Source organism: Artemia sp. Qi Xiang Cuo, chromosome 11 (genome assembly GCF_049724085.1).
Source record: "Artemia sp. Qi Xiang Cuo chromosome 11, ASM4972408v1, whole genome shotgun sequence".
NCBI lineage: Eukaryota > Metazoa > Arthropoda > Branchiopoda > Anostraca > Artemiidae > Artemia > Artemia sp. Qi Xiang Cuo.
This window is the reverse complement of record NC_142804.1, coordinates 73,278,323-73,300,852: the sequence shown is the minus strand read 5'-3', so window position 1 is coordinate 73,300,852 and position 22,530 is coordinate 73,278,323. Positions and strand designations below refer to the sequence as shown.

Here is a 22,530-nt window from a genome sequence, read left to right as displayed (position 1 = left end):
TCATATCCTGTGCGGTGATTCTTTCTTTATTCCCTGAACCTGGCAAGTTCCAATTCCATAATCTGCTTCTTGTCCTCTACGTCGTTGTCCTTCTTGTCCTCTACCTGTCTTACTCCGTTACTCATTTTTAAAGTCCCAGATATGTCCTTCTGCTCAGGCAGAACGATAAGTAAGAGTTTAACCGCTGTCGAAATGTGCCACAGTGTGGTGTTCTCCCCACATTGATCAAGAAGGGGTGTGTGTGGAAAAAGTTTGATAACATGTGGCATTGCGCCATAGCGGATAGATAGATTGATAGATTTATTTTCCATATAACAGTAAAATAATTCCACAACAATCTACAAATCCCCAGAAAGGCTCTATGGCCTCCAAGATTATATGCCCCAATTACTACACAGGAGGGCGGGGTGGGTGACCCTTCGTTTATGCATATACATACATAATATATTAGGTAATTGTATATAAATCTTTTCTGAAATCCTTCCTCACAGCTTTGCGGGTTACCCTTTTTTGAATCTATGTTGCAACTGCAGAATGTATGCTTAAACATTGGCCATGACTTTAAATTTCCAGTTGTTGCTGTTGTGGATTATTTGGAACACGTATTAATATGTTTTTTGATAACATGAAGTGTCACTTTATTCTTCGTCCATGATATCACCAGTGTTTCTCCGGATGTGCGCACAGATTAACATCCGTTTCTATCCCTAACTGTTACAATGCAGATGTTCCAAATTAATAATAATAATAAAAAGATAGAATTAATAATAATAATAAAAGAAATTCCTCGCAAGAAATTTTTCAAAGAAAAACAAAACGACCAAAAATTACTATCAAAGACTAAATGAAACTCAACACGAACAGAAATTAAATAACAGAATTCAATAATTATAGCAAGCAAATATACAACAGGTAGTTATATAAATGAATAAATAAATCTCAAAACGAATAAAACTTAAATTGAATATGCAAATCATTAAATCAAGACAATCTAATCTTGAACTGATAGATTTTTGGGGGTAAAAGAACCTTCAATTCTAGGAAAAAAAAATTGACCTGGGCAAACGTTGCGAAACAGGTACTATTGAACATCTTTCAAATTCTTCCATTAAACTAGGCTAACCTATTTTCTTGATAAGGTTTTGGGGTCTACGGTACGGAATCGGAAGTTTCAAAGGTGGTATATTTGCATAAATGTTAATGTAGAACATTCCGAAGTCTAATATAGCCCTGTTTTTCGTGTTTTATATATAAACGTAAATATAATAATATATAATAATAATAATAATTAAATATAATAAATAACTAAAAAAATTATGCTGGAAATAAAGAGCGAGGTTGAAACTTAAATAACTTAAAATGAGCTGAGATTAAACTAAACAAGAGGAATAATGTCATCCCGCCCCTCCCCCACACACAACCCCACACCTAAAGCGAACTTTTTTTTATCTGAAAGCCTTTTTTGTCTTTTTGGTTCAAGAATGAAAGCTCGAAGTCAAGAGAAATGTGATAGATTTTTTTTTTTTTTTTTTTTTTTTTTTTTTTTTTTTTTTTACAATGCTTCAAGATTAAAGCTCCTTATTTACATGTATATCATTTATCCAGTAGTAGTAATTCCTGTTGAAATATTCTGAAAACCGGTGGCGGTTACAAGATAATTTCTTAATCCACTTTGGCTTGACATATCATAAAGAAAGAAAAACGATCAAAAATGGGGTTTTTAAAGGCCAAACGAAAATACTTACAAAATATGGAAGGTGGTAATTCACTCGCCCACATGGGAATTGATGCACAGTTAAGAATTAATGTAGATAAGTTAGTAGTCTCAATTTACCAACTCTTTGGCCGTATGTCCCCAGAAATTGGGTTGTTGCTGCTTTTACAAAGTTTCAAGCTGTTTGGTTATTTCAGAATTATCGTTCGATAGTGCTATGTGCCTATTAGGGCCACATTTTTGGCATATATGGTGCAGAATGATGACAGAAAGTGGTGCTTTGTTGAGGTTGAACATCTTTTGCTACGCTGGAACTCAAGCTGTCCGTTCGAAGTCCTGTCCCAATGTCCTAGGTATTGATTTGATTCCCCTTGAAAAACAGCAAAAAACATGCATCTGTGCAATGGAAACTATTTGAATGTTGGGAACAACGGGTATTTTTCTTCCTTGTTTTTGCCGTCGAGTGTTTAGGCACGAGCTAATATCCTCCTCAAACAAGTCTCCAAAGAAAACATTCCTCTTTGCTGACTTTCTTTTGGTTGATCTGCTTAGTGTTGATCATTATTCCGAGTTTAAGTTGGTAAGATTCGTCTCAGGTGAGATTTCCTACGAGAAAGCGGTCAGACCTAGTTTCCTCAGCTGAAGATAATTAGTGGAAATAAATTATATTAGCTTTAAAATGCGCAATAGTCGTAGGTGCACTCAGGTTTGGCCCTTAGAAGGGTAAATCGGCGTATCTTTGACGGATGAGGGTCAAAATTGGAAAAGTGGTTTATTTTAGGCAACTAATTATCAGTTTTTCTAAAGACGAGGGGGACTTTGAAGTTCTCTGTACCCTTGTAGTTCTTAAAGAAATAGTAGTATTAAGCATCGTGCTCTTTGTCTGCTGGACAATTTTTAGAAAATAACTTTTGGGAAGTCTGGGCCCGTTTTTGAACCTTTGACCTGGATCACACGTACATCCGGTCAAAACAATAAAGGGAAAGAACCAGGATTTCCGTTGGGAGTCTTAATGGCTAAAAAATAATTATCGCTTCCAATATGCTTGAATTGTATTTAACTTCCCCTGGAATTATTCTTGGAGTTAGGACAAATGGTATCAAAACAGATCATATGCGGGCCACCCTTATTTGCAGAAATAATTAGAATTCTGTTATCTTTACAGTGAAAGTACGAAGAGTGATACTGCTGGGATAACGTTTAGTGTCTGAAGTAAGAAGGGAATGGTCACGCGATGGCGCTTGAAAAAAAAGGCTTCCTCCATTACCGTGCATGTGTTTGCGCAGCTAATTCACATAGTAGTCAAAGGTTATCCTCAAATAAGATTTATGGCACGGCTGGTTATAAGCGTCTTCCAAATACGGCTGAACCATTTAATCAAATTTGTTTGCCATGCCAACCAAAATTTATTGTTCTATCCCAAACCCGTAACCAAGGCACTCGAGTAATATTATATATTATGTCGCGCTAAAATTGTTAAAAAGAATTATTTCACTATCTAAATCAATATTTTATTGCTCGGTTGTTATTTTGTTATTAGGTTGTTACTTAGGATAATAATTTGTGAAATAGCAGATGGTGTCTTAGGGAAGAAAGTTAGAAATACAACTAGGAATATTAGTGGAAATGCTTTAAGCTTGATAGAAAAAGGACGAGTTTTATACAAGATGTATTTGAGTGATAGATTTTATGAGAATAAGAGGAAAGTAGAGCAAGTATCAGAATATGAAAAAGAAATGCCTATCATCCTATATGCCTGTCAGCATATGGGAGGATAAAAATAATTAAAGGGAGTAGCCAATCTGGAGTTATGTCAGTTAAAGATAGGAAGGGGCCTTCAATTAGTGATAAGGAAAGTGTTAAAGAGAGATAGGCAGAACATTTTGAGAATGTTTTAAACCGTGGTAAAGCTACAGGATATTATGGAGAAAAGAATGAAGAAGTTTGTGACAATTTGGAAGTGAAGAAAGATTTATTTTGCGAGGAAGAATTAGAGGCAGTTCTAAAAGGATTAAAAAAAAAAGTTAGGACTCAGGTGCTGATATTGTGGCAAATGAGTTTTTGAAATATGGTGGTTGTTAAGTTGTAGATAAATTACTGAAGACTATTAATAGACTATGATTTTTGAAAGAAGTACCTAGCGGTTTTTGGAAAACTTTAATTAAACCATTTTATTATAAAGATGATAAGAGTAAGTGTGGTAATTATAAAGCCATACATACTATGATGACTACTTTTTAGTATGATGATGCTTAGAGATGTTGTAGATAAAGTTTTAAGAGAAGAAGAGTGTTGTTTTAGGAAGGAGAGAGGATGCTCGGCCAAATTTTCTTTCTTAGATTAATAATTGAGAAGTGCCTGAGTCGTCAAAACCTTTTAGTCCTCAATTTTATAGATTATGAATAAGCGTTTCGATACATCGGGTAGAAGAGCCTAAATAAAGGGTTGTGTTCCATCCCAATTTATATGGGTGAATTAAAAAGAGTTTTTTTCGACTGAAAATAAGGAGCAACATTAAAATTTAAAACGAACAGAAATTATTCTGTATGAGTGTGGAGTTGTACCTTCCTGAACTCTAGCTCTTTACGCTGAAGTCTTAAAGCTAATTAAAAATACTTCTCATTCAAAATCAATTACCCTTTGTTTGAGTTCGGACTTTAGCGTAAAGAGGGAGGGTTGCGGAAGGTACAGCCCCCCTCATATACAGAATAGTTTCTGTTCTTTTAATTTTTAATGTTGCTCTACTTGGAAAAACATGTCTTTTTAATTTATTTCTGACTGTTTTCTAAACGTGCCAGGGAATTCCCTTCCATCCCCCTCGTTTATCATTTCTTCTGGAAAATTTTCCCGGAGACTTTCCTCCCAACTAAAAATTTTCCCTGTGGAAAATTCTCCCTCCCTGCAAACAATTGATATGAAACATTTTCGAACATTTCTCAATAACAAATGCTATATGTGAATAATATTTGCAAATGGGCAAATTGCGTAAATTACGGCCCTTTCCCCAGAGACTAGGGATCACTTCGTCACAAAAATCGTAGTTATTGGACCTTTCAACTAAGTTGAATTTAATGGTTATCTTAAGGTTTTGATTGGATGTCCTTGGGGAAAAATGGGCGTGGGAGGCGGGCTAGGTGCCCTCCAATCTTTTTGTTCACTTGAAACGGGCACTAGAACTTTTGATTTCTGTTTGAATTCCCCCGGTCTTCTAGAACCATTGATTTGATAAGATTACTCCAGAAAAAAAAACGCACCCGTGATCTTTCTTCTGCCAAAAAAAGAAAAAAAATGCAAATTTGCATATTTTTATATAGAGGCTTGAAACCTTTACGGTCGGACTCTAATATGCTGAATCTCATGGTATGATTTTCGTTAAGATCGATTGATATTTAGGGTGTGTTTCCCCCTTTTTCGAAAATAGCCACATTTTCCCAGGCTCGTAGCTTTGGGTAACATGAAACTTAATGAACTTATATATTTGGAATTAGCATAAAAAGTCAATTCTTTTGATGTGTCTATTGTTGTCAAAATTCCTTTTTTTAGAATTTCGGTAACTGGTTGGCCGACTCGCTCCTTACTTACACTACCACGCTTTGTTTGAGAATATATGGCTCTAAATACCTTAAGAAGGTGTAATTTCCTTTGAAGGTGTAGGTGTGTTTGGAAATCAACACATTATTAATGTTGTAATTTTTATGGAATGTAATTGTAATTTTTACGGAAGAAAATTCGTGTCAAATGTAATCAATTAGTTTTGCTCATTTATTTTTACGATTTCACGTGCCAACACCGGTAAAAATGTGACACTCCCCTGAAAACTAATTTTTTAAGCAAACAAAAAGGAAAATTGCGCTTTCCAGGTGTGAATAGACTAAAGATGGTTTCAAGGGAAATAACATATTTTTATTTTGATGTCCTGAGCTGTTTAAGAGGCTGTGAAAAAAAAAAACAGAAAAAAACCTACTTTGGCCTTCAGTCTGCCGTGGGTGAATGTAGGTCTCTTGACAACTCTTAAGGATATGATTATGGAGATGAGTTACATTATAATTCAGCTGCTGAATTTCGCGTTGCCCGATGAAAGAAAATGCCTTTTTGTGGCTGAATATTTGGTTCGGTTCAGCTGCAGAATTTGTTTAAGAACAATATCCAGACGAGGAACTCGGTCTGGAAAAATAGCTTCCTGTGTATGCTCTAGTAATAATTTACTGTTAGTGTTCCGAATATATATGGGTAACATAATGATAAAAAAGGTTTTGTTCCAAAAACAATTTTCATTAGCAGAAATGATAAACTTAAGTATTACGTAGAAACAATAAGCTGGTGAGAAATTATGAAATAATCATGACACTAAAAAAACAACAAAAAAAACAACAAACAAACAAAAAACAACAGGATAATAAGTGACGAGAGATTGGCAAGGTTGATACATCCATCTATCTATGGGAATGTCTTTTTATTCGACTAATGTGCATTAGTGGATTAATGGTATACATATATTTCAGAAATTCGCAGCCAGTTTACAGAGCAGTTGAAATGTTTAGACTCTCGTGTTGAGACGCAAGTTGCTATCACCTTAGAGATCCAAGAATATTATCGACGGCGAGCGGAAGTCGAAGTCGAGTATGGGAGACAGCTGGACAAACTTGCGAGGTCTCTTCTAATGAGACATCGGGAACAAAAACAAAAGTGAGTGTCCCTTTTTTCAATGTTATGTTCTATTTTTAGGGTTTCTAAAGCAAATTTGGAAACAGGTTTTCGGATCGAATTGACTTGTAACGAGGATCTTTGTTCGTAGAGTGCCCAAATGTATCTGAGTTTGGGCCCCCATAAGGTTGCACGACTATTATTTTTAAGTTTCCTATTTTATTTTTCATGTTTCCTGCTTTTATGGTTCTAAATGACGTGAGAAGTCTAGAAGTTCGATTCTGTTGATTCGTGCATTGTAGAATGAGTTTTTGATAAGATTAAAAAGTGAGCCTTTCTTTCATAGATAAGGTTAATGCAAAACCAATCTGCTGTAATGCGGCTTTACAAGAATTCTAAATATTTCTACGTTGCGGGCTAAATTTTAAACCCTAGTTTAGGAATAAGAGAATCGAATCCCAGGCGACTTTTGGGATCCTTTCACCGGTCACATTTAAGTTTTATGTTTCCCATGCAAATTCTTGTCATGTTATAGACAGAATCCTGAAGCTGTTAATTTTTCCACTGAAGAAAAATATTTGGTACTTCCTTGTTAGCTAGTACACACTCAAGAGTTGGAGTTAGGCTAATCATAATGAGATAAACCTAAGTATGATAAAAATATGATACTTTAGAAACAAATTTGGGCTATATATTTGCACATTAGCGGGGGGGGGGTAAAGTATCGCGTCCTATAAACTGTCCTAGGTATAAGATTTTCATAATTTGTACTTTACTGAAAAAAATATAAATATTTTTACTTTTATAACTTTAATAAATCAAATAATATAAACATTTTTTTTAAAGATAAGTTTTATTCTTCATTATCTGATTACTAAATATCAGTATATGTATATTAAACTGACAATGCACAATCATTTGTATTTTTTTTTCAGTAAAGTGCAAATTATGTTCTGGCCTTGGGAAGGCATAGGGGTTTTGAGCCCAACTTATGTTAATCTCTGCTCGTTTTGAGTTTGACTCGGTTATTTATTGTAATATCTGTTCGTTTTGGGGTTTCATTTATTTATCGATGCTGATTTGTGGTAGTTTCACGCTTGGTAGATTATTTGATTTTATTTTGGCTCATTTTTTGCTTAATGGAGTTCTTTACTTTTCTTTGAAAAACTGGTAACAGTTTTTTTAATATCTGTTCCTTTTATATTGACATAGTCTTTTCAGGGAAAAATAAAATAATTAAAATCTTTTCGTTTTTTTAGGAATTTATAGTTTCGGCTGCTATTTGTATGCTGGAGAATTTTTTTTTGCAATTTTTAACAACATACACCCTTTTAAAAATCTTGACACAAATAGTAGTGTTTAATTTAGTTTCATACCTCCTCTAGTTTGACATGAAATGGAAAACTTGATACCATTCGCAAAAAAAATCTGTTTACTTTCTTTGATAGCTTGAATACACTTACGCTATTTTGATTTGGTTATATATGAAGAGCAGAAGTAGCCCCGAAAGTTTGAACATAGTACCCTCAGTCGTTCTTGGGATACTGCTGAGATCCCTTATTGGGGATTAGCCTCAAAACATGTGCATTTTGATTTTATCTTATGGCAACATTTAGTTTTTAAACATAAAGGCAAATGCGAGGGTGGGCGTGGGAGGGGGATTAGTTTCCCTCCAATCACTTTCGACTATTAAAATGGGCATCAGCCCTTTCTATTTTCAATCAAATGAACCCTTTTCGAAATTTCTACGACAACTCCGTCGATACAAAGTGCCCTGGTCTAAACAACAACAACAAAAATAATACATTATACCCACATCGATCTGTTCTACAAAAATGTCGATCTTTCGAATCCCTTTCGACTATTAAAAAGGGCAATAGGCCTTTCGATTTCCAACTAAATGAGTCCTTTTTGAGTTTTTACAGATCAACACTTTCTAAAAGCACCTTATATGTCCCCAGGGTATAAACTACAACCCTTACCCTAATGAGGGTGGTTGTCATCCTCTAAGACCTAATTTCCAGAATTTTCAACTACGTTAAACAAATAGGCTATCTCAAAATTTTGATTGGATGTGTCTGGGAAAATGGTGGGCGTGAGAGGGGCGTTAATCGCTCTCCAATCACTTTCAACTATTAAAAAATGCACTAGCCATTTCAATTTCCAATCAAATGAGCCCTTTTGAAGCTTCTACGACAACGCTTTCAATACAAACCTTATATGCCCCCAGGGCATAACTTAAAACTCTTGCCCTGAGGCCTGGGTTGGGGGGGGTTGTCATCCCCAAAGACCTAATTTCCAGAACTTTCTGCAACGTTGAACAAAGTGGCTATCTGAAAATTTTGACTGGATGTGTTGGGGGGAATGATGGGCGTGAGAGGGGGGTTAGTTACCCTCCAATCACTTTGAACTATTGAAAAGGGCACTAGCTCTCTCAATTTCCAATTGAATGAGCCCTTTTTGAAGTTTTTACGACAACTCTATCTATAAGAACCTTATATGCTCCCAGGGCATAACTTGCAACCTTTGCCCTGGGGGCTCTGGGGGGTTTGTCATCCTTAAATACATAATTTCCAGAACTTTTAACTACTTTGAACATAATGGCTATCTCTAAACTTTGATTTAATGTGTTTGGGGAAATGGGGCGTAAGAGGGGGGTTAATTACTCTCCACTCACTTTCGCCAATTAAAAAGGGCAATTTCCAATCAAATGAGCCCCTTTTGAAATTTCTACAACAACTTTCTATATAAATCTTATATGCCCCCAGTGCATAACTTACAACCCTTGCACTGAGGGCTCTGATGCGGTTATCATCCTAAAAGACCTAATTTCCAGGACTTTCGACTACGTCGAACAAAATGAATATCCCAAAATTTTGATTGGATGTATTTGGGGAAAAGGTGGGCGTGAGAGGGGGGTTAGTTGCCCTTCAATCACTTGACTATTAAAAGGGCACTATCCCTTTCAATTTCCAATCGAATGAGCCATTTTCGATTTTCTACGATCAAGATTGCAGTAAAAACTTTTATACCCTCAGGGCATAACTTACAACCCTTATCCTGAAGACTCTGGAGGGGAGTGTTGTAATCAAAGGTATAGTTTTCTGAACTTTAAACGGCGTGGAACAAAATGGCTATCTCAAAAGATGGATTGGATGATTTTGGGGAAGGTGGGCGTGGAAGGGGTTTTAGTTGTCTTCCAATCACTTTCGACTATAAAAAAGGGCACTAGCCATTTCAGTTTCCAATCGAAAGAGCCAATTTTGAATTTTCTACGACAATGCGTTCTGTAAAAACCTTATATGCCCCAAGGGCATAACTTACAACCCTTGCCCTGAGAACTGTGGGGGGGGGGGGTTGTCATCCTCAAAGACCTAATTTCTAGAACTTTCAATCATGTTGAACAAAATGGCTATCTAAAAATTCTGATTGGATGTGTTTGGGGAAAAGGTGGGCGTGAGAGGGGGGGTTAGTTGCCCTCCAATCACTTTTGACTTTTAAAAAGGGTACTAGCCCTTTGAATTTCCAATCGAACTAGCCCTTTTTGAAGTTTCTACGACAACGCTTTCTATAAAAATCTTATATAACCCCAGGGCATAACTTACAACCCCTGCCCTGAGGGCTGTTGGGAGTGTCCTCCTCAAAAACATAATTTCTATCTGGAAATCAACTACGCTGAACAAAATAGCTATTTCAGAATTTCGATTGGATGTGTTTCTGGAAATGGTGGGCGTGGAAGGGGTGTTAGTTGCCTTCCATTCACTTTCGACTATTTAAAAAGGGCACAAGCCACTCGGATTTCCAATTGAATTAGCCCTTTTCGAAGTTTTTACGACAACTTCTTTGATACAAAGTGCGCTGGTCTAAAGGAAAAAAAAAATACATTCTGCCAAAATCGTCCTTATGTACCCCCAGGGCATAACTTAAAACCCTTGCCCTGAGGGTTGTGGGGGAGTGACATCCTCAAAAATATATTTTCTATCTGGAAATCAACTACGCTGAACAAAATGGCTATCTAAAAAAAACGCGTTATATGAAAACCTTATATGCCCCTAGGGCATAACTTACAACCCTTGCCCTGAGGGCTGTGAGGGGGTTGTCATCCTCAAAGACCTAACTTATAGAACTTAAAACTACGTTTAATAAAATGGCTATCTCGAAATTTTGATTGAGATAAGATAAGATAATATTTATTTTCCAAAGGCTATCACAAGCTCTAATAGAGCCGAATTCGCTTCAAATGTCAAAAAGAAATAGACAAAGCAAAACGAAGAAACAAATAATACAACAAGAAAATAAACGCCAATCAAGCATAAAGATGGTCGATAAGAAATTAACAATTGGCTGGAATAGTAACAGAAGAATAGAAGAATAAAGGATGGGGGATAAAACAAAATCACAGTCAAGAAGAAAAACATTGCCAAAATCGTATTCAAAGTCAAATGCCTAAAATTAAAAAAAAACACTTAAAATCAAGCCAAATTAGTTGTCAAAAGAAATATTTACAATTAAGAAAGGATACAATTAAATGAAAAAAAAATTAAAATTAAATGTCAGAAAAGAAATTTAACATAAATAAGTATCAACAAAAGGGAAAATAAAATGGACAAAGATAAAGAGAAAAAAAAGACGCCTGATTATTGTGAACATACACAACAAATAAAATAAGGGACGGAGGGGTTAATTTTGGTACAGAGCATAGTTCAGGGATTATTTAGGTGTGCTAATATCCAAGGAAAGAACAGTTTCCGGTACATCTCAGTAATAGCAGTGATCGGTAAACATTGGAAGAACTAAGGAAGCAAAGCAAAGGAGATAGGGACTAATTTGATTAAGCACATACGGGAAAATGTCCTCAGTAGAAGAAATTTATATTGTAGATTTAGCAAAGCGCGAACAAGTTTCTGCTTTCCTTTCTTTTAACTTAGCAATACATGCGGATTTATGGAGGAAGGAGTATGGAACTTTGCTTTCTTTGTAGATGATCCTGAGCGAACGCTTTTGGACCGACTTAATTTTGTCACCAAGTTCGCTTGAAAGATGTGAATGCCAGACCGGACATGAATATTCTAATAGCGGCCTGATAAATGATAAATAAACACGGAGGGACTGCATCTTAGGGCAATTAAATTTGTTTAAAATTTTTAACATAGATAATGAAACGTTTGCTTCTTTAACAATATTAGAAACATGCATGTCCCATTTAAGATTATTTGAAATTGTGACACCAAGGAGTTTAACATGTTTCATTAGCAATTCGGGTCAGATAGGCTCAAGAAAAGTAGGAGTGGATTTCAAGAAATTTATCGTCCTTATATTAGATTTCGTACAATTTACTTTTACATTTAGGTTCTTTGTTTCATTCAAAATATGGGCTAGAATTTTGAGGGTGTCACTTATAATATTCCTGTGACAAGCTTCAAGGATCGACAAGTCATCCACGTATTTCCACCTTTGGGAAAAATCCCTACCAATATCGTTAATCATGACTAGAAATAAAAGTGGTCCCAATAAGGTTCCTTGAGGAATTCCACAATATACAGGGAGGGGGTTAGAGAAAATATTTTTGTATTTAACAACTTGAGATCTATTCGAAAGAAACGATATACCAATATTTACTAACAGAAGATCAAGTTCAAAGTTAGCCAGTAGTGAACGAATTAGGATGGTGTGGTCAAACAGGTCAAAAGATTTTTGGAAATCAGCGAAGACAAGGTTTAGTCAAACATTTGGTTCATCGAGGCCACCTACGACGGCTCACATTAATTGTATAAGGTAAAGGGTGGTAGAAGTTTTCCTGAAATTACCAAACAGCTGGGTGTAAATAAGTAGAAAAATTATATCCCTAAGCCAATCAGAGAGGAAACTTTTATAAAGTTTGGAAAAAACTGAAGTGAGTATAATGGGGCGAATGTTGGCGAAAGTCAGACTGATGCATTTTTTGAGGACAGGTGTTATAAAACTTTGTTTCGAGCAACTTGGGAATTTGCCAAATTTTGTGATTTGATTGAAAATATTTGATAAAGGCTCGGTAATTTTGTCTAAAAAGGCTTTAATCAAGTCAACTGGGATGTCCAAGGGACAAATACTTGATTTTCTAAGCTTTAGAATTTTATATTATAACATCAGAGGGAGAAATAAAGGAGAAGGAAGTATTGGGAGGAATAGTTGGACTTGAGCCAGTGAAAGGGGGGAGACCTTGCACGATGGAAGCAAGGTACAAGTTTAAATCGTTGGCAGTCTTATTAGAGGGTTCAGGGAGATGAAAATCAACTTCGGAAGGACTTTTCCGCATATTTCTTTAATTTTTCTGTACCATTGCTTGGGCTTGTTAGAACATAGATCTTTGACTTTACTATTATAATAATTAGAATCTACTTTTCTTTAGGAACTTCCTTAGACTATTAGCCTCAGTAATACGACATGTATTGAAAAAATTAATTTTTTTTCTTACACGTTTTTTAAAAGACTCAGCAATATAAGCCTTATCTATAGAAAACGTATTAAATTATTTCTCAGGGAAGTGGGATTTATAATTACCCCTCAGCACATCTAGGAGGGACAAATCCATATAGTCTACCTCATTTTTTTTTATACACAGTGGACCAATTTTCAGTAGTAATCCAGGAGCCAAAATTGAAAAGTCCCGAGTCAGTGAGAGGTCTATAGCGGTTTCAGTTATAGAAAACGACTGTTTAACTTTAGCCAGCGGAGATAGGAAAAGGCTAAAGTGGTAACTACCCCCCAGAGGGGGCAGAGTGGAGACGGGTTTGTAAAACTTCGAAAGATTTGTGCAAATTAAATCAAGAGTAGTATTGCCTTTTGTAGTTGGGACATTAACGACCTGTTTTAAATTAAAAGCATTACATGTATAATCAAGTCTAATATCGTTTGCGTCACCAATCAGGAAAATTGGGTATTTTGATAGTACAAAGTCAGCACTTGCATGTAATTTTTCGATAAAATTTATTTTGTCAACAGATCTCTGATTAGGGGAGTAATAAAAATAACACAGGACAATTAAATTGAAAGGACGCTGCAAGACTTTAGGTCGAACACACACCCACATAATCTCATCAAAGGGAGCAAGACACGGAATTGAGATTTCACTTGGGTACAAGTCATTACGGATAAAGAACAGAATTCCACCTCCTTTCTTAACCAGAGGGTGGTTTTCTGGTCTGAGTTTAATAAATTGATAAAAATTTTTCATCTTTAACATGTACAAATTTGATTATGCACTTAAGCAATAGCGATTATATCTGATCTATATATTTTAGAATGAGTCACTTATTCATTCAAACTTTCAAAGTTAAAGCTCTCAGTATTGATTAGCAAAAGTGTAAGGGCATGAAAACAAATTGTGAATGTACCATTCCTACACTATACTTCTTTTATATCACAGATAGGGTCAGGGGTTCTATTAGAATTCTTGACGGGGGCTAAACATTGATAATGAGAATAAGGGACAGGGGGATCAAAATCAAATCCATCTTTTTCAAATACAATTGCATTTAATTGAGCAGGTTCTAGCGGAGACTCTAAACAGCGGTAACAAAATAGCGGTTGAGTTTGGGGTGAGCTGGATGAATCAAGAGAGAGGAGGTTATTTTGGCAGGGAACTGGTACGAAGAGTTCCCGTTGAGTGGGTACGCACGATGGTGGGTAATGATAGATGGAAAGGTAAGAAAATGTTGGAAAGAGGACAGAGGGGAGGGTGGTTTTATCTTTGAAAAAGAAAGACGGGAGGAAGGAAGTAGATATTGAGACAGGGGTATCCTTTGCATAGAAATTCGAGTAGGAAGAACTGGATGGCTCTCGGACTTTCTTGTGTTTGAGTGGTGGTCTAAAAATATTTAGTTGGATTAGCAGAATCTAGAGGGCTTCTAGGTGGCCCAGTTTTGTGGAACCTACTACGACTCTTAATAGGCAATTTGATATGATGTTTTGTACAGCCAAAACATCTTCCACTTGAAAATTGTTTACAGATATCAACATGGGGTATTTGCACAGATTATTTATACAACGGCTAAAAACATGAAGCTTACAAATGTGTAGATATTTACAATTACTAGACATGCATCTAATGTCTAAAAATCTAAAGCACACATTAGGTTGATTACACTTAAGATCACTGAACTCATTTTTTTGAATACATGATTGCATTGGGTGAGAATTTCCGCTTGTAAGTTCGACATCATTGCCAGTTTTTGAATATTTGTCATTACTACTGGATTTTAAGAATAAATTATCTTCAGTTAAAACAAGGAAGGATCAGAAGAATTAGTTTGTATAACCTTTTTAATCCCTTGAAAAAATTCTGACGAAGGAAGTTCACTAGCACTTGCTTGATTACATATAGTGACGTTTTCAGATTCAAAGGGTTTTACAGTTTTTATGCAACTTGAAGAATTTGGATAATGCATATTTGGAGTAGAAGTATCAGCTGAAGGAGAAACACTGGTCGATGTATGGGATTTTAATGCATGTATAGCATCAACAATTGCTAGCTGAAAACGGACTTTTAACATTTTGATTTCATTTCACCTTTCTAACGTTCGCAAAGATCAGATAAACTATCATAAAGAAATTCAAGATTTGTAATCCGTTTCCTGGGATAGACGATTTACGCGTCTTTTTTTAGGCAGTCTTCACTGGTGTAGGGCTCGAAGTCACTAGCCGTTTCTGCAATTCTTGTCAATTTACCTTTGCTGGAACAATAGATTTGTGGAGAAATCTGGGATTGATGTGTTATGGTTATTTTGGCAGAATCAATTGATCCATCAGAACTATTGTTGACATTACTCGAAGCACAAGGCATAGCAGGGGAATTTGTAATACCACTTCGAACGATCACTTCAAGTTGATTTTCGTTGGAGATAGATGAATTTTCTTCATCCGAAATCGTCCGAAATAACGGGGGATTCTACAGCCTCGATTGGTTGAACCATTTCGGGTTGATTATCGATGGTATTAATCACGTCATTTTAGGCGATTACTTTTTGTTGTGCCGGCACAAGCAGGGTGCAACCAAGCATTACACTTAGAACATTGGAAAGACCCAGTTTCCTATTTTCTGTAGCATTCATTGCAAGGATTGGATATTCCTGGCTAGTAAATAAAAATGACACAGACCTTGAGTAAGAAGCCACATCTTCAACTAATAGCTGGTCACCTATGCTACGATTAATACTGGATTGGCTGTTGATAGAGGAAAGTTCACAAGGCTGATCTCGCGTCTTCACTTAAAAATCACAAGCGATATTTATTTCAAAACAAGACGTCTTGACTGGTCAAGATCTAATGGAAGACTGACTTGGATGTATTTGGGGAAAAGGTGAGCGTGAGAGGGGGGTTAGTTGCCCTCCAATCACTTTCGACTATTAAAAAGGGCACTAGCCTTTTGAATTTCCAATCGAATGAGCCTCTCTTGAAGTTTCTACGACAACGCCTTCTATAAAAACCTTATATGCCCCCAGGGCATAATTTACAACCCTTGCCCTGAGGGCTTTGGGGGATTCTCCTCCTCAAAAACATAATTTCTATGTGAAAACCAACTACACTGAACAAAATGGCTATCTCAAAATTTTGTTTGGATGTGTTTAGGGGAATGACGGGCGTGGGGGGGGGGCTAGTTGCCCTCCAAAAACTTTCGACTATTAAAAAGGGCCCTAGACACTCCAATTTCCAATCGAATGAGCCCTTTTTGTAGTTTCTACGACAAATTCTTCGATACGAAGTGCCCGGGTATGGAAAAAAATAATACATTGTGCCAACATCGTTCTTTACTTAGGCAGCGCTATTGCCCTGCCCATGATTAGACAAGCGATGTTCTTGAGAGCCATTTAGAACTAGCAGAAATAAATTCATTTAAGAATCCAGATTAAGACAAACAGAAATTACAATTAATGAAGAAATTGCTGTTAAAATGGACATAAATTACCAGAAACAACTGTGGGGCTACCACCCTCATGTATCCCTAAGGTCCCGTGTCATTTGGGCTTTAACGCTTTACATACCAAGTCTGTATCGTCAACGTTGTTTAACAAGCTGGGGTCTTATGAGAACCCCTGGTTTTTCTCTTTATTTCTCAACTATTTGTTCTGCAAGATTGTTTAAAATACAGTTTTGGAGTGTCTGGAGATACATTTCAATTAATTTCAATTAAATGGAAGTCGTTGCTTAATGGAGCAATATACGTCTTGACCTGTTTTGTTTCATTCATTGTATAATATCATAAAAAATCGAAATACTTGTCAAAAATTCAAGAAAAAAACATCGTATTTGCAAAAATACACTTTGCTGTTTTGGTCCTCGTTTTTACAACTTTTCCCTTTGAAATGCGTTTCTTTTAAGAAACGCATTGAAATCCGCCTTTTACTTTTTTAGTCAACTAATGTTCGCTTTGACTTCATTGTTCATGTAATTTCTGCTTGTTTCAAGTTTCATTTCTTCATTTAAAGTCATTTCTGTTCGTTTTAAGTTTAGTTGCTGTTTACTTTTTGTCGAAATATTTTATATATTTTTTTTAAATTTATCTATGGCATAAGATTGATGAAAGGGGGCAGAGATGGAAGAAATGATTGGTAAAAGGAATGCGAATCCACTTTTTTTTATAATCCAGTTCCTTTTCTATTACTGCTTAAGATGAGTTTGCAACGGCTTTAAAAAGATGATCAGCGATGGGTTTAGTTGTAACCGCAAATTAGTTGGGGTCAAAGCCCGGTTTGTCCACCGCAAGAAAAATAAGTAATTTCAACATGAAAGCAAAGGCTTTTAAACATTGAGTTGACATCTTAGACGAAACTTCCATGTCAATTAAACCCATGTGTTGGCTCCAGGAAGTTTAATTTCCGCCTTGTCAAAAGGTGGCTTTGATTACATGCGTGAAAGATTCAGATTTGTGAGTTCGAGTTAATAGTCATTGGCTAGAAGTTGAAAATTTTGTCATGATACGGTTTTTCTATGTATTTACGCATATTTTCAATTTACTTTCCACTTGTCATTCTCCTTAGGAGGACTTAGGGCAGCGGTTCAATTTCATAGGGAAGCATAAAGAAACGAAATAAAAAAGTCTATATTATGGACGTACATAAGTCTTCGAGACATAGCCCATGAAAGCTCGCAGTTTTAGTGACTTTACTGTCCCTGTTTTGAATGAGGGGCTCCTCACTTCATCAGGTGTATATCTCGGGGGCGGTACTTCTTTCGCCATATATGACACCTCTGCCAGGCCGCACTTCTCCGCACCCAATGTGGCAAGCTTACTCAATGCGTTGCGGGTGTCACTGGGTGCGAACTATTTTTCATTTCTTGCATCTGCGCCTATTAAAGCATGAGACTTGCTTAAAAATATTCTTCGACCCCACCTTGCATAAATTCGTTGTTGGAATAGTAGGATTTCACATCTCTTGCATTAGACTCGAAAGAGAAGGATGAACACGTATGGATTAGTTTTCCACTGTAATTGTCCACCAGTTGTAATTTCCACCACCCTATATCGTTTTTTCCCAATTTTGAACATAAAATTACAAACCGCTAGAGGAATGTTAAGATTGGTCTCTTAATGCCTGAAAATGTTTTAACAACATTTGTTTCGTGAAAGTAAATAAATTAGGGCTATTTATGCTAGTAAATGCACTCTCCTCAAAACAAGTAGATTATGTACATTCTAAATTGAATATTATGTTTAGCCTTGTCCCTTAAGGTGACGTGGTACCTTAAAAGAGCCCCTCTCCTATATCGTCCGCTATAAACTTTTTTAGTTTATGGGGACAAACTATTTAGAATTGATTGAGCTTAGATAAGAGACCCAACAATAGAAACTAAGAGCCGACCCCAACTCTCCCGGAAATCATCGAAAAATCATTTTGCTTGTCCCGTTTTTGTGTCGGAAATATAGATATTCCGATTTGAATAAAACTTACATCATAAGAAATTGTGTATTTTGTTTTTTTCGATTAAACGGAGTAGTTTTCCTTTTAAAGTTTTGGAAAGGCATTTCCTAAAAATGTTCTAGCATACCTGTTAGGAAAACGATAAAAATCAGCTCAAATGAAATATCATTTGATGAATTTGACTGATTTGCGAGTTTCGTGTGGCGCTACCCGCTTTGGTTGAAGATCTTGCCGACTCAGGGGCGTATTATCTGTGCTGTAGGTGCATTGAATAGACAGCGCTTTGCTTAAAACTTAGTCGTCCTCAGTACTCAGAAAAAAACAAAGACAGAATCAAACCTTTGAAGTTAAGTCTACAAGAAGAGAAAAGACACCAAATCGAAAAAAACCAGCCAGAATTTTCTGGCTGGTTTTATTTTTATTCAATGTTTTTACTCTTCTTGTAGAGTTCACTTCAAAAGGTTAAATCCTGTGTTTTTTTTCTGAGCACAGAGGACGACTTGGTGGAAGTCCTTGTCGAAACATTTGCTTGTTTTCGTTTTCATAGTTTGCTACTGGTTGGCAAAATCCTAGTTCTTTTCACCTATTTGATTTTATGTTTCATTTATTATATGCTTTCTTTTCTTCGTTTCATACAAATGTAACATCGCCTTTTTATGACTTAAATTCCCTATTTGTTATTAAACCCTGATGTTTTCAAACAAACTAATACGAATGGAAGCCTACTTGAGCCTTAATTCTCCAAAATATCGTGATTTTTACGGTTGTCTTCTTTGATATTCACTAACTTTGTCATTTGTAGCGGTTCTAACGAATTTACCACTCTACCCAACCCCTCGAAATAAATTTCTGTATATGGATTGCTCATGCTGCTATCTAACAACTACTTTGTAGCATAAAACAATTACTCAATCTAAACCATCTCCCCAAATTTTGCCGTCCCTATGTAAAGCACTTGAGTTTGAGTGCTTTTCAGCTGGGAGACCAAGGGAGAAATATTGACATTGCTCGAAGGGTGAGATAAGTAAACAAGATATATTGGAAACTGTCTTCGTTTCTCAGAGGTATTTAATCAACGCCACCTTCAACTTTCATTATTTCATCCTTAACTGGATCTCTCAACAGTCCAGAAACTTTTATGTCCATTCTAAGGTTAAGAAGTTAAGCCCCCAGTGTCTCAATATGGCCCTAGACTATCTACAAAGCTTGCAAGTTTTAAACTGACTTTATTTGCCGTTATTAACCAATTGTTGATGAGAAATTAGCAAAAAAAATATCGACAAATCCACAAAATTAGCTAACTTTTGTTAATAGCCCAGGGCGAAAAAGGGCCAAAAATGTATTCATGATTGGCTATCCTATATAGGTTTGTTCGGAATGCGATTGTTTACGATACTATGTAATTACCAGTAAATATTTTGATTGAATTACCTCTGACAATATTAATGGCACCTTTGAAGTAATTCAGTCATAAATTCCTGGCCATAATTTTTTGACACCTTTTTAACTCTCCACTGAAATTTCTTTTTAGTCAAATTTTCATTTCCTTATCTATGGTTTCTCTTTTTCTTGTCTATCGTGTATGGCCGGTGTGGTCTTGGAGCTTATTTACATAAGTGCTGTAGCTCAGAGGGAAGGGATCAGGGGCATAATTTTCTATGGGGCAAGGGGTACAACTGCCTACCCCAGACCTCGGTTTGGCCCCCCCCCCCCGACTTTAGTCTGCCCCCCCCCTAGCTGAAATTTAATTTCTTCAAAAATCTTGTCAAAACTAACATAAGCCTGCACAATCCAAGGATCAACAGAAACGGATCACTTTTCTTTAGTATATGTTTACTTTTATAGCACTATAAAGTATGTTTATAGTACTATATAGCACTTTCATGGTACCAAATGGCTCGTTTTTCAGTCTTTACTGTCATTTTCACCTGATTTGGCAAAAATGGCTCCAACGTGGCATACCCCGCCCCAGGATATTGACGAAATTACGCCACTGGAAGGGATTAGGTATTTCTAGAAGGGTCCAACTCTTGAAAATTTATATATTAAGGTCTTTTACTGCCGTTGCATAGTCATGCTTAAGCTTCTATCTCTCTCTCATTGGGCATGGACTTGATATTTTATGAGCGAATCGTCTCATGCCACCTACAACTTTTGTTGACTGGACTACTGAACTGCTGATAGATCCTAGCTGTATTTCTAATGTCGACTTTACGCTTGATTTATGGACCCCTACTTTTTTAATAGCTTTTATGTGATGACAGATATTTTGCAAAAGGATCTGTTAGTAATTTGTATTTCACCGGCAATGGTCCTGTTTTGTGAACTTTTTGTGTATTTTCGTAGCTTAAAATATGTCTGATCATTATGAAACCAGACTGTTCGGCTCTATTCGGTGTATGGCGGTTTACACAGTTTTATTTTCTGAAAAGAACATTAGTCGCCCCTATACAGGTCGTATACTTTTGTTTTGAATCACTTTTCCATTGGAACTTCCTAAATTTTTATTTATTCTTTAACGTCATTGAAGTACCCTCTTAATGAATCTTTCCTCCTCATATTTTGTCTTCATTGGGCTATTTTATTGCGTATATAATTACCCCCCCCCTCTCTCTCTCACAATATCTCGCAATTTTTTGCCATCCAATCTTTGGATGACAACAGCATGTTTTTAGCCACAGCCACTCAGAAGCCTATTTGATTAACTTCTGTAAGTTTTTTGAAATGCAGCACCGCTTATTATATTCTTGAGGATGTTGCCTAAAAATGAGGAATAATTATAAAAAAAACATGATAAAATACAGTATTGATTGAGAATTCATACTGCAAACATCTCTTTGGATATAATCTCATTCATACAGTAAGACTGTTAATACGGTAAGACATTTGTGATTCCCTATGGTCTTTTTATTTAATTAACTTCATAATCGGACTTGAATTTGAAAATAGTTCACCTTGAACTTGAACTACATTACTTGACCGACATATTAGACTGACCTAATTCACATATACTTTAATTGGATTAATGAGTTGTCCCTGACTGTTATAAGTAGTTTGCGCAATGAATAATCAAAATATAAAGATTATTTGAATCCGTTGCTGAACCTTATCACCAGGTCCATACTTGATGGTGCGAAAACTGATCTGATTATCGGAAAAGCTGTGAGTTTTTTTTTTATCATGGTACTATTATCAGTGCTAAAGAGTTCTTGTACAAGGAGCTGAATATTCAGAGCCGAAGTGTGAAACATGCAAAGGATGAAGATAATGTATTTGACATATGTAAACAGTTAAATCAGGCGGCAAAGGATAATCTGCGTATTCCCACTTTTGTCATCTTCTCGCCTTCTGAAACCCGTCTACTTAGTCTCGAAAGTTAATGAACTCTCGAAAAATTGACGGCTTTTTAGAGAATGCAACCCATTCGGGCCCTTTTTGGCCAGCTAGAATTAATACCAACCTAACAATTAACCCTGCCCCAGCTCCTATATTTGCCGCTGTACTAAAGAACTGTCCTGCAAACCCGACCTCACCTAGTGCTCGTTAGGACTTTGCCGATAAACTTTGCCCTGAGGCCTCAGGTGAAATAACTGAACTTAAAAATTGGCGCCGGAATGGAAACTTGTTGTTAAGTCAAAGCGTTCAGCGAACAAAATTGCCGAGAATGCTAAGAACAGTTCCTCAGGTATCTCGGTGGGTGTGAAATCCCCACTTTTTATACGGGTCCTGAAAGGCGCACCGACCGAATACGATAAGAATTAAGTCAAATCTCTTATCCCAACCTGCGTGAAAGTTTCACAGTGCGGAAAGTCCCGAGTGTTCAATGTATAATTTGAGTCGAAACAAAACCTGGATCAGTTCTTGAAAGTGTGTGAAAAATGGCTACGAAAAGCTTTCTGCACAAGCATTTGTATATCTTCCAAAGCGTTGTTTCTCGTGTCAAAACTGGGCATCTGGCCTCGCAGTGCTCCAATCGGGACCTCTGCTCTCGCTGTGGATACTGCGATCACAACTCTAACAGTGCCTCTCCGTGTTCGGAAGAATGTAAAGTTGCCGGCCATACTTGTTACAGTGTAAAGTGCCCCAATAACAACAGTCAACTAGCAAAGCCCACGGTATTATATGGATATTTCTACTACCGTACTGCGCAAGCTGTACTTTCGTGGAATAATAATGGTGGACTTTTAGTCAACTTCCTGTGATAAAAAATTTACTTTCGGAATGTGACGTATTATGCTTGCAAGAACATTTTTTGACGAGTCGTAGTTTAGGCCT

At 36.4% G+C, this 22,530-nt stretch overlaps 1 protein-coding gene across 3 annotated transcripts in view; it reads left to right on the top strand.

Moving 5' to 3' along the window:
- Positions 1-22,530, top strand: part of LOC148947325 (SLIT-ROBO Rho GTPase-activating protein 1-like) — a 707,344-nt gene that overhangs the window by 87,765 nt on the left and 597,049 nt on the right. For all 3 annotated transcript variants that reach the window (XM_089097014.1, XM_089097015.1, XM_089097013.1), the window contains one exon: positions 6,217-6,400. In XM_089097014.1, the coding sequence (XP_088953140.1) occupies positions 6,217-6,400 (184 nt within the window). The remainder of the gene's footprint in view (positions 1-6,216; positions 6,401-22,530) is intronic.